This window comes from Canis aureus, chromosome 1, assembly GCF_053574225.1.
Source record: "Canis aureus isolate CA01 chromosome 1, VMU_Caureus_v.1.0, whole genome shotgun sequence".
Taxonomy (NCBI): Eukaryota; Metazoa; Chordata; class Mammalia; order Carnivora; family Canidae; genus Canis; species Canis aureus.
The window spans coordinates 105,791,955-105,805,429 of NC_135611.1; the positions used below are offsets into that span (position 1 = coordinate 105,791,955).

The window sequence follows — 13,475 nt, forward strand, 5'->3', positions numbered from 1 at the left end:
TTTCTCTTTCACGGATTCATAAGGAATATAAAGGAAATTGTTATATTAATAGTAACTACAATGCTGAGACAGATTCTGATGTATAGGTGATGTTTTTGGATTTTCAAAAGCAATTCTCTGACACTAGCTGGATGACATACAATTCAGCTCAATTCTGTAGTGTCACTTTTCACAGGTTAAGGGTTCAGTCCCACAGACTTCCTCTGCCCTCACTTCAGACACCAATCCAAGTCCATGTTGTCACCTGTGCTTCTGACTAAGTGGCTACAGACTGGAGGTTCCAATGACACCCTCCTTGGGTTTGATTAATTTGCTTGGGTGGCTCAGAGACCTCACTTTACTTACTGCATACTAGTTTATTATAAAAAGGATATGATAAAGGACACAGATCTCATCCAGATCAAAGGGACACATAGGGCGAGGCACAAGGGGCGTGTCACCCTCCTAGCACTCACGTTCACCAAGCCAGAAGCTCTCCAAACCACACACCTTTGGGATTTTAGGAGGCTCCATCACATAGGCATGGTTGGTCATGAACCCCATTTCCAGCCCCTCTCTGGATAATGGGGATACAGCTGAAAACCCCACACTTCTGATCATAGGTCTTTCTAGTGACCAGCCCCCTTGGAGCCCACCCAGAGTCATGCCATTAAAACAAGAGATGGTCCTATCACCCAGGAAATTCCAAGGGATTTAGGAATTTTGTTACAGATGAGGTCAAAGACCAAATATTCGAACAAAAGATGCCTCTAGTACTCTTTTCACTTACAGAATTACAAGGATTTTAGAAGCCTGTGTTAGAAACTAGAGGCAGAAACCAATGTATGTTTCTTATTCTTACACTAAAGGTTAACATCATATTAGATATACTTAAGAGATAATTAGTGAACTGGAATATGAATTTTAAAAAATAACCAAAAAATGAACCAGACACACAAGAGATAGAAAATATAAAGGAGAGTTAATAAAGAATGAGAATAGAAGCACCTGGCTGGCTCAGTGACTGAGTATCTGCGTTTGGCTTGGGTTGTGATCTTGGGTCCTGGGATTGAGTCCTGCATCAGGCTCCCTTAGGGGAGCCTGCTTCTCCCTCTGCCTACGTCTCTGCCTCTTCCTGTGCCTCTCATGAACAAATAAATAAAATCTTAAAAAAAATAAAGTATGAGAATAGAATAAGGTCCATATGTAGTTTTTGGAAGTTATTATAGGCAATCAGAGAAGCAATGTGAAGATCTCAGAATGGAGAAAACTTTAGAACTGACTAAACATCCTACAACAGACTTAGTAACACAAGCAAAACCAAACAGGAAGTCTGTTTCTAGACTCATCACTGAAACTATAGAACAGATTATGAAAACAACCAGAAAGAGGAGACTCATTACCACCTTAAGAAAGACAAAATTTAGTGAAATAAAAATGGTAGAAGCCAGAAAATGTTGTGATAAATATATATTTGGTCTTTGTCCCTGGTTCCTGCTACACAGTTCCTAAAACTGTTGCAATCTCTGGAGTGATGAGTGTCTTCTGTATCCTCATATGACAACTAGAGGCTGGGGGCCTTTACATAGCTTCAGGATGGGAGACCTGAAAGATTCCCCAACATCCAGGGAAGGAAGAGGGACTGCAGGTTGAATTAAATCACCAATGGCTGGTGATTTATTCAATTGTGCCTGTATAATAAAACTATCATAAAACCCCCTAAACAATAGGTTTGGAGGGATGCCAGTTTCTCCCTCTGCCTATGTCTCTGCCTCTCTCTCTGTATCTCTTGTGAATAAATAAATAAAATCTTAAAAAAAATAGGTTTGGAGAATTTCCAGTTTGGTGAACACACTGAGGTGCTGGCAGGGTGATTCTCTGAAGGAGGACGTCATCACCCCTCTCCCCATTTCTTGTCATGTACATCTCTCCATTTGGGTATTCCTGAGTTGTAGCCTTTATTTAAAAAAACAGTAAATGTGTGTAAAGTGCTTTCCTGAGCTCTGCGAATTGTTCTAGCATGTTACCAAACCCGAAAGGGAGTTGTGGGAACCATCAAATTTACAGCTAGTCACCACAAATATAGGTGACAACCTGGGACTTTTGGCTGGCACCTAAAGTGAGGGCAGTTTCATGGAACCAAGCCCTCACTTATGGGATCTGATGCTAGCTGCAGGTAGGGAATGTCAAAGTTGAGCTGAATTGTAGAACACACAGTTGGTGTTCACAGAGTTGCAGAATTAGTAGGTGTGAGGAAAATATAAACGTCTGGTGTCAGAAGTGCTATGAATAAAAAACAGTTTAGGAGTGTGGAACATCTTCAGTGTCCTGATCCTATGGTCATGCAGCCTACACCCAAATGCCACCAGGAAATGAACTGAGACCTATTTGTCAATGGAACTGCCATATCAGGGGAAAACTGATGGGATAATCTATCCCTGCATCATGTAGAGATTACTACATTGAGAGGAGAACAGACTTGGTAGAGGCTGCAAACTTTTTTTTTTTTTTTAAGATTTCATTTATTTATTTGTGAGAGAGATCACAAGCAGAAAGAAAGGGTAGAGGGAGAAGCAGACTCCTCACTGAGCATGGAACCTGATGCGGGACTTGATCTGGGATCATGACCTGAGCCAAAGGCAGACACTTAATTGACTGAGCTACCCAGGCACCTGAGGCTGCAAATTCTTACCACTGTTGATCTTAACACATTCTGATTATTTCATGTGGGATGGAGATCCATTCGGAAAAATTAAAACTTAGGTTCCTATTTAATTTCACACTTGAAAATACCTTTTTCCTGTTTAAAGTTCTAACCGGAAAACAAAGGAACCTATGGAGGTAATACAGGCAAATATGAAGTATGTTCATGTCACAAGCCAAAATCCATGGAAGAAAATAAGTAATGAATTTTGTAAGAGGAAAAATGTAAAAATTTTAAAAAAATTTAATGTAAGAGGAAAAATGTAAAAATTTTTAAAAATTTTAAAATATCTGTTTTGAAAAAGATACCATGGACAAAGCAAAAAAGAAAAGTGACAAGCTGGGAAATGTTTTTTGTAAACAAAATAAAGGATCACTATATAGTAGATATAAATAACTTATTAATCAGTAAGAAAAAAATTTTGGCGGGGGACGCCTGCATGGCTCAGTGGTTGAGCATCTGCCTTCTGCTCAGGTCGTTATCCCGGGGTCCTGGGATCAGATCCTGCATCGGGCTCCCTGCAGGGATCCTGCTTCTCCCTCTGCCTGTGTTTCTGCCTCTTTCTGTGTATCTCTCATGAATAAATAAAATAAATCTTAATTTTTTTTAATGTAAAAGGCATTTCATGAGAGAAAAAAATCCACTGGCCAATGAATAAACAAAAAGGATTCCAATCTCAAAATAAGGCAAAAGAACATTGGACCACTGGGATTGTTGAACATTATGCAATCTAATAATGTCCTATTATTAACACTGGCAAAGATTTCAGACATAGATGATCCACATATCACTTAGGAGGCACTCACTAAATGCCTTACATAGTTTAACTAATTTTGTTGTGTATGACTATAAACAAATGGAATTTTATAGAGTTAATAGTCACCCATCAGTTGCACTCATTATTCCTTTAGATGTTTGAATTATGCCATCTTAAGCCAACACATTATGTTCTTTGGAATATGATTCCATTGATACACAAAATGTCATAATAGGTCTGTTTAAAAATACAGATGTACATAAATCCAAATACATTTCAGCAGCCCAGGTGGCTCAGTGGTTTAGTGCCGCCTTCAGCCCAGAGCGTGATCCTGGAGACCCAGGATCGAGTCCCACATCAGGTTTCCTGCATGGAGCTTGCTTCTCCCTCTGCCTGTGTCTCTGCCTCTCTCTCTCTGTGTCTCTCATGAATAAATAAATAAAATCTTTAAAAACAAACAAAACAAAAAAACGAAGTACATTTGTAAATGGACATATGTATACAGACATACACAGGTTCAGTGACAGCAAGAACGCACCAAACATCTGCTAAAGTGGGACGAGGGAATAAGGAAAGGGGACACAAAGAGGGAATTTACTTTTTTTCCCACATGTATTCCACAATGAGGATTTTTTTCCTTTAAAAGGTAATCATGATGGGAAATATCAGAGGAGGTGACAGAACATGAGACTCCTAACTCTGGGAAATGAACAAGGAGTAGTGGAAGGGGAGATGGGCGGGGGGATCAGGTGATGGGTGATGGGCACTGAGGGGGGCACGTGACGGGATGAGCACTGGGTGTTATGCTACATGTTGGCAAATCAAACTCCAATAAAAAAATATACAAAAAACATATGAGGGTCCTCTATATAATTCTGGGGGGGAAAAAAAGGTACTCATGAGAAAAAAAATAAATAAAAGGTACTCATAAGGGGCTCCTGGGTGGCTCAGTCAGTTGAGCATCCAACTCTTGATTTCAACTCTGGACATGATCTCAGGGTTGTGGGATAGAGCCCCTGCAGCAGGCTCCATGCTCGGAGGGGAATCAGCTTGGGATTCTCTCTCCCTGTACCCCTCCCCTCACTCATGTTCTCTTTCTCTAAAATAAATAAATAAGTCTTTTTTTTTAAAAAACGGTACTCATGAGTCATTTGTATAATTACAGGAAACAAAAGCAATAAAGGAAGAGTAGGTAAAGGGCAGCCCCGGTGGCGCAGCAGTTTGGCACCGCCTGCAGCCTGGGGTGTGATCTGGAGACCCGGGATCAAGTCCCACATTGGGCTCCCTGCGTGGAGCCTGCTTCTCCCTCTGCCTGTGTCTCTGCCTCTCTCTCTCTGTGTCTATGAATAAATAAATAAAATCTTTAAAAAAAAAAAAAAAAGGAAGAGTAGGCAAAAAATAGATCTCAAAATGGGAAAGGATAATGCATCTTATGAGATAACATGAAGTTATACAGCAAACACTCTGGTACCTGATAACTCAAGCTCTTACCAGACACAATTTCTTGCAATATTCTAAAGCCAAATCTGTAGTTTAATGACAGTTCAGCTACCTGTTCGTGGAGCCTTGCATTGGTCCCCTGCAAAAATTGTGTTCCCTGAATTTGCTTGGTCTATTCCCACAGGAGATTCTGAGAACTCTGTAATAAACAGCAGTAGGAAGTCTGCTGCTGCCTTTATTAGAAGGCTACTGCTCAAAACACTGTCCACCCCAGAATCTCTAATAATATAAAATTTTTCCTGACTCCTCAGTGCTAGAGGAACCTTTCTGCTTTCTCCTCAGTCACTGCATATCACATAATTCTCTTGTGTTGGTTGTCACACATATTAGATGCAGTGTGACAGCTAATGTAAGCCAGAGGATCCTTCTGTTATGTATTGTTCCAACATTAATCATTAACTAGGAATCATATGAACACTATGGTTTTTTTTTTTTTTTTTTGGAAGTGGGCTCCATGCTGGGCATGGGCTTGAACTCATAACTCTCAGACCAAGACCTGAGCTGAGATCAAGAGCCAGATACTTAACCAACTCAGCCACCCAGGCACCCATGAACACTATACTCATGATTCTACTTTGCCATGGTGTTGGACTTAGATTCAAAGTTTATTTTCTCTAGATACTGAACAGATTTTTTACAAGCCTCTACAAATCCATCTGGGAACAAAGGAGAGAATAAAACAAGACAAAAATCACCTGGGCATTGATCATTTTCTTCTGTTTTGAGAAACAGCCAGCAACTGAGATACTGTTTGTGTCTCTTCCAGATATGCTCTAAATTTCTAGTTAAAAATCTAGTCACCAATCAAAAGTGGTCCAGAGATGGCACTACCTAGGTCCTGGAACCTCCTTTTTCTTCATTTATTTCTTGTCTCCTGTCAGGACCTGTGGGCCAAAGAGCAAAATAACTTTCAGTGTTACATTCTCTCTTGCTATACACCTTAACACATGATCCCAGAATTTCTGTCTCTTTTTTTGGTTCCCCAGAAATCATGCCTTAGAAGACCCTGAATGTGTAGGAGCAAGTAAAGGGAGGTGGCAAAGGAGAATCAGAACAGAACAGTGGCAGGTAATTTTCAGATCAATTTTAGAAATGAAGCCATTAGGACGGTGAGGAACAGTGAATTTCTCCTTTAATATATTGCTCTCCTCTCTCTCTTTTTTAAGAGTTTATTTATTCATGAGAGACACAGAGGGAGAGACAGAGACACAGGCAGAGGGAAAAGCAGGCTCCATGCTGGGAGCCCGATGGGAGACTCGATTCCAGGACACCAGGATCCTGCCCAGAGCCGAAGGCAGCCGCTTAACCGCTGAGCCGCCAGGGCGTCCTGCTCTCCTATCTCTTTAAGTCTTTACACACCCTATTTACACAACATTTCAATATGAGAAACAATACGCATCCTGGGAAAAAAGGGAAGGAATATGAGCTATACAAATTGAAGAGAAAAAAAAAAACTTCAAAACAATGAAAAAAAATTTAAAACACCAGAAAACACAAATACTGGGAAAATAGCAGCCTTTACGTGTATATATATAACTTGAAAGGAAATACCCAAAAGAACACACAGTAAAGGGATCCCTGGGTGGCTCAGCGGTTTAGCGCCTGCCTTTGGCCCAGGGTGTGATCCCTGGACGGAGCCTGCTTCTCCCTTTGCCTATCTCTGCCTCTCTCTCTCTCTCTCTCTCTCTCTCTCGATGTGTCTCGAATGAATGAATGAATGAATGAATGAATAAATAAATAAAATCTTTAAATAATAATAATAATAATAATAATAATAAAGAATACACCGTAAAATTACAGAAGGCTAAACAGAATATTAAATAAAAGGTTAATTTTAAATCTTAAAAATTTTCAATCTGCTGAATCAGTCAGCTCCCCCAAAGCTTTCATTTCTGCAGGTTCAAAGAGATGGAATGATGTGAGGAGCCAAAAGAGATTAGAAAATCATATGGCGGAGGGATTTGGGCCTGAAGCTTTTGAGGAATGCTAACATTCAACAACTCTGTTCCAGGAGCACGAAGCAGTTAGGGTTCCTGAGCCTCCACGCCTGTTGTTACACAACCCTGCACAAAAGACAGGCCATCACTCCCACTGGATCAATACCAAACCCAGACCAGCTCCACTCGTACACCAACCTCCCTTAACGGTTCCACCGTCCCCGAGCTCCAAACTATGCCCGTACCCGCGCGAGACACCACCTTTATTGACAAACACCACCCGTTAGCTGTCAATCACCTACAAGAAGACCCTAAACCCTGACCTCAGGACTCTCGGTAGTTGAGTTGTTCAGACTTTCAATCACTGAACACCAGAGCCCCCTATGATTGACCCCAAAGACACCTCGACTCCTCCGTGCTCACCTCCAAAAAACACACCCGCCCCTGCGCTACCTTCACGGACTCACTGGAGCAACAACTTACCCAGAGGCCGAGAGGCCGCCCATCTCCCCCCAACCCTTTTCGACAGACCCACACGCGGACTGGAATCTCTCCTGAGCCTGCAGCGACCTCTTCAGGGCCCAACTTACTTCCCTAAACTTCCTTCGCTCTAGTCCCCTCACTTAGACTCATCTCCCGAGAACACCTGACGAGGGTCAGCCGCGTTTCTGGCGCGTTTCTATGGAGAACCGAATACGGGTTTCCGGCTCTCCCTTATGAGGTCATATGTCCGCGCCGCCGTCGCCTCGACTCCCTGGAGGCCGCCATCTTTGCACACCTGACGTCCTGAAGGCACGGCGGCTGCGTTTGCGCGGTGACGCGACGGTGAGAGTGTAGCCGGAACACCAGCGCTTCCTGGCCCCGCAGCTCTTTACGGGGAGATGGGGAGATGTCCAGAGGCTTAAGGTCCCGCAAGGCAGATATGCCATGGCGGTAATCTTTGAAGGGGCAGAGCTCCTCGTTGTAGAGGACGGGGAACGGCGCCAATTTTTCAAAGGCCGGAGCCCTTCCCCGTCTAAGGAGCGCGGCTCCTACGGCCGTGACGTCTCAGCTCGGTGGGAAATTAAAATAACCTCTGGGCTCTGCAGTCTCGATTCTCTGTGCGAAGTCTCAGGAGCCGGGGAAAAAATTGAAGCAGCCTTGATTAGAAAGCAGGCGGCGCGTTGTGGCCGGGGAGGGTTGTGCCCGGGGCAGGTGTGCGTCGGCCGGGACAAGTTCGGAGCTGGCGGTGCCCCGAGCTCCGCAAGGGTGTCTCGGGAGAGCAGGGTTTGGAAAAGTGAGCTGGTGTGGGGTGTTCGGCGATCGCAAAGCGCGCTGAAGCCACAGACGTTGAGCCTCATCCCAGCTCTGCCTCTTATCCATCTAGGCAGCCCCATGTCACTAAAGATTAGTCTGTAGTGTATTCATGAAATTAGTCGTATGTGCACTTTTTTCCTGCAACATTCACAGAGCATAATTGCCTCTGGGTTGTTTCCAGTGTTTTAGGTATTGGCAACTGGTAATCTTGCGAACATTCATGTGTAGAAAATAAAATGACTACAAAGAACTGATTTACCAGTCGTGTGCGTCTGCATCTTTCCAGCCGTTTCCAGGTCTACAACGCACTTTTATCCCTGCTCCAGCTCATATTCTCCTCACTCCCCCAACCCCAGTACTGAGCTTAGAGGTCTCTCACCCTAAGGAACCAGAGATCTCCAGAACACAGGCTGTGGCAAAGACGTCCGGTTAACCTGTTTATTTATTATGTTCAACCCTGTTGGCCGTTATAATTTTCGGAGTGCCTCTGATAAAGTCATGTAATCACAGGTCAAAGCACGAAGTTAGCTCCATCTTCACACTCCTCCATCATTACTATGCTGGCCCACTCTCCCACCTGATACTAAAATTGTTCCTGCTTGCACCCTCGGTCTGTACTAGCTCATTTTCATATGGCAGACAAAGTGATCCTAGTAAAACAAATCAATCTTGAAAATTTTCCTGTTCTCAATTATCTAATGACTGCATTACAGAATAAAATCTCAAGTGTTGAGGTAACCAGTTAGTTGCTTAAAAATACATGTTGGGTTGAATTTCACTGATAATGCAGGGTTTGCGGTGGAAATAGAAATATCTATTTGCGGCACAGCAAATATTCATTTCTTCCTCTTTAACCAGGATTCAAGGTTTTTAAGCAAGATACCTTTATTGGATCAAGAGAAAGACTCTGGATAGAGAACAAGAGCCCCAATCAGAAAAGGAAGAACGAATGGAAAAGGAAAATCACATGTGCAATTAAGTAGGTCACAGAGGAAATGGGAACTTTGAAATTATCGCAACTTTCAGAGGTGATAGGGCTGTGAACAATACAAGGGTTCTTCTCCAATACACCCAAGAGGAATCTTACCTCCTTTCATATTCCAGCTTTCTTCCATCTTAGACAAAGATTCTCATGCCTTTTACTTTACTTATCCTGGGGATCCCATTCCTCTTCTACTCTCCCATTTATAGGCAGACATTTAATCTAATGCACATGTACACAAAACGTTTTTTGTACAGTTATTTTAGAACTACCTTACAATTGCTCATTCTTTGCAATGATAGAGCTTTATAGTCCATCAACTTCATCTTCCAAATAAATATGTAATTTTTTTCTATATCACAAAGGATAGGTGATATAGAAAAGGACTCAATAAGGCAGCACTATTCAATAGATCGTTTTGTGAAGATGAAATATTTTATATCCATACTAACATGGGAGTCACTAGGTACATGTAACTATTGAACTCTTGAAATGTGAACACTTGATACTGATGAAATACATTTTTAATTTTAATTAATTTACATTTAAATAACGTGGCTAATGGGTACTAAATTAGTGCAAAACTATCAAGGAATGTGTAATCAATGTGGGGAGAAAAGACACAGGTATTTTTTTAAATGTATTTGTATCCTGGATTATTTATACATTTTTTTTCTTCCCAAGTTTTTATTTACATTTTTAATAACAATGTATTTAAATTAACTAATTTAGTTAACATACAGTATAGTATCAGTTTCAGCTGTAGAATTTAGTGATTCATCACTTACATGACACCCAGTGCTCATAACATGCACTCCTTAATGCCCATCACCTATTTAACCCACTCCCCACTCACCTCCCCTTCAGTAACCATCAAGTTTGTTCTCCCTAGTTAAGAATTGGTTTGCCTCTCTGCCTCCACTCCCATGTTCATGTTTTGTTTCCTAAATTCCACATGAGTGAACTCATATGGTATTTGTCTTTCTCTGACTTCTTCACTTAGCATAATATTCTCTCATTCTATCCACATAGTTGAAATGGCAAGATTTCATTCTTCCTTATGGCTAATATGCCATTGTGTGTGTGTATACACATCTTTATCCATTCATCATTCAGTTATTTATACATTATTAATAATGTTTCCCTTGTCTCCCATTCAAATTACTCTCCTTGGGGGAAGATATTTTTAGGATTTAACTCCACATCATTCTAAATACAAACCCCATGATCCAGTTATTCCATGTCAATTTTATCTAATGTAGAGTTTACATACTTTGAGTATGTTTTTTTTTTAAAGATTTTGTTTATTTTTTCATGAGAGACAGAGAGAGAGAGAGAGAGGCAGAGACATAAGCAGAGGGAGAAGCAGGCTCCATGCAGGGAGCCCAATGTGGGATTCAATCCTGGGGACTCCAGGATCACGCCCTGGGCTGAAGGTGGCACTAAACCGTTGAGCCACCTGTGCTGCCCATACCCTGAGTATGTTAGATGGAGTAAGAAGATACCACTTACATGTAATTCAACTAACTTAACACTCATTCCAGAAGGACAAAGACATTTTGTTTTGTTTACCCCTTAGCTGTCCTTAGCTGATAGAATAATACCAGGTACAAAAGAGGTACTTCACAAATATTCACTGAACAGAGATCCAACGTAAGGCTGTTTCTCAGGTGACTGCATAATATAAAGTCCTAAAAATCTGTGAAAGGATACCACTTTTCAATTAATCCTCCACACTATCCTAGGGAACTGAAAGGATACATGTGCCCCAAACTCCACTAGTCAAACACTGCCTTTTCCTATCAATCAATTCTATATTACAAAGATTTTCATTCCTAGCAACATCCAGATGCCAATTATCTTATTTCTTTTTTTAATCTTATTTCTTTATAATCACTGTAGTGTTTTGCTTCACTTATGATGTTAGGCATTCCAGATTACTTGACAAAAGTGAGCACTCAATGTGAATGGAAGCTGGGATTAGTAACATCAAACTGGGGATCCCTGGGTGGCTCAGTGGTTTAACATCTGCCTTGGGCTCAGGGTGTGATCCTGGAATCCCAGGATCGAGTCCTGCATCGGGCTCCCAGCGTGGAACCTGCTTCTCCCTCTGCCTGTGTGTGCCTGCCTCTGTCTCTCATGAATAAAAAAATAAAATCTTTTTAAAAAAATAACATCAAACTATGTCTCTGTATCAACACATAAATATACACATAGGATGGAATTTATCAGGCTTTCCCAATCTCTGCATTCATAGTTCTCTCAAAATATACTTAACTATATAATGAGCTGGAATTTTTTTTCACTGTTTTTTTTTTATCTTGATTATATGTTTCCTTCCCATAGGTTTTTTTTTTTTTTTTTTTTTTGAGACAAAATGTGACCTAATTGACCTGTGAAGGCACAATCACATTCACTACAGTTAGAAGGTTTTTATTCTCCCGTGCACGTTTTCTGCTATCTCTTGAGGACACATATCTAGCAAGTGTCTGCTCCAAAGGACTATGTTCCTATTTGTTAGGAGCCCACTGATATTTAATGATGTCTGAGGGGCAACACATGGCATTTGCAGTGACCAAATTAACAGCATTTCACTTATATGTTATAAGCTGTAACTCTGTAGAAGGGTTTTCCACATTTAGAATCTACGTATTTCTAACTTTGTGCATGTCTCATGTTTAATAAGGCAAAACTTATAGGCGAAAGCTTTCCCACATCCAGTGCATTCATAGGATCTCTCTCCTATAGGAGTTCTTTAATGGACAATGAGCTGTTACTTCATGATGGTTTTCCCACATCCACTACACTTATGAGGTTTCTCTCCTGTGAGCATTTTCTGATGTTTAATGAGACCTGACTTCTGAGGACAGGATTTTCCACAGTTACTACCTACAAAGGAAGTCTTGTTTGTATGAACTCTCTGATGTCATATGAGCCCTATCTTCTGGATAAAGCTTGTCCACATTTACTGCATACATAAGGTTTCTCACCAGTACGAGTTCACCAATGTACAGTGAAACTAATCTGGGTGAAGCCTTTTCCACAATCCTTACACATGACGGGTTTCTATCAGGTATGAGTTTTCTGATATTATAAAATGAGATGTCATTTAATGAAAAAGGCTTTGCCACATTTAGTGTATCAACAGGGGTTTTCTCCTCTTTCATTTCTCTTACGTATAATGACTTCTGACTTCCTATAACATGCTTTGCCACATTGACCTTATATAAAGTTTCTCTTCGGTATGAATTTTCTGGTGTTCAATGAACCTAGACTTTGTGGTATGTGTTTTCCATTTGTACTACATTCAGGGGTTTCTCTCCCCAGTGAATTCTCTCATCTTCAGTGAGCTGAGACTTCTGATGAAGGATTCCCTACATTTACTACATATATGCATTTCTCAATTTTCTGAGTTCCCTGATGCTTAACAAATGGGAGCCTTCGTGTTGATGAGTTTCCAATTTCAGGCATTTTAGTATGAATTTGCTCATATTATGTAAAGAGAAAGGATTTTCCATCTCCACCATGCTCAACAGGGTTCTTTATTCCACAGCTTCTGTTTTAACTGACTAAATTTAAATTTTATTTCCATGATTTTGCCTTAAAGGAAAACGGTGTTGATCCAGATGAACAATATTTTCAAAGACATTATGTTCACACATCGTTTCATATTTAGTTGTCTTTAGAAATCTCAGGTATGCAAGTATTACTGCAGATGATCATCAACTCCCTTGATTTCTAGGAAAGAAGAGAACAATGAATGCTCAGGTATAGATTGGCCAATCTTTAGTGTTGCCTGCAGGATCTCAGTATAAAAGAATCTTTAATAATGTTTCTTATTTCTTGAGCACTGGTGAAAATATAATACACAAAAATCAAGTGGCAAAAGCAATAAACATACAAATGAGCTTAGATAATTCACAATGAATAAATAGAGTCAGCTGCTTCCTAAGTAGTGTCTTGCAAAACATGCAGGAGTAGAAAATAAGAAAGACACTGTTAGAACAAAAAAAAAGGAAAGAAAAAAAAAAGGAAGAGGGGGAAGGAGGTGGAAAGAAAACATCATCTAAAATTAGAAGGGCTGCATTCAGTCATTCCACAAATCCTGATAAAATGCCTGTTAGGTACTGGCCATAGTGCTCGTGCTGGGGGCATATAAACATATTATTCCCACTGAGCTTACATTCTAGTTAGGGAAAATAAAATAAGCAAAGAAAAAAAGGAGGCAGCTGCAAATTATAAGTGGTTTGAAGGAGCAAAGGAAACGAAGAGAGGTGGAGGAAATGAGGGTACACTGTGGAGTAAGACAAGTCTCATCCG

The 13,475-nt window shown here is 40.8% G+C and overlaps 2 protein-coding genes across 6 annotated transcripts in view; both read right to left on the reverse strand.

The window, feature by feature from the left end:
* Positions 1–7,599, reverse strand: part of ZNF432 (zinc finger protein 432) — a 15,605-nt gene extending 8,006 nt beyond the window's left edge. The window contains exons 1-2 of the mRNA XM_077842843.1: positions 7,361–7,599; positions 5,636–5,824 (exon numbers count right to left, since the gene is read on the reverse strand). Of these exons, the coding sequence (XP_077698969.1) occupies positions 5,636–5,650 (15 nt within the window). The 5' untranslated portion in view covers positions 5,651–5,824; positions 7,361–7,599. The remainder of the gene's footprint in view (positions 1–5,635; positions 5,825–7,360) is intronic.
* Positions 7,600–12,679: 5,080 nt separating this feature from the next.
* The window catches only part of ZNF613 (zinc finger protein 613), a 55,469-nt gene continuing 54,673 nt past the window's right edge, over positions 12,680–13,475 (reverse strand). For all 5 annotated transcript variants that reach the window (XM_077842732.1, XM_077842740.1, XM_077842760.1 and 2 more), the window contains one exon: positions 12,680–12,893. The gene's annotated coding sequence lies outside the window, so the exon portion shown is untranslated. The remainder of the gene's footprint in view (positions 12,894–13,475) is intronic.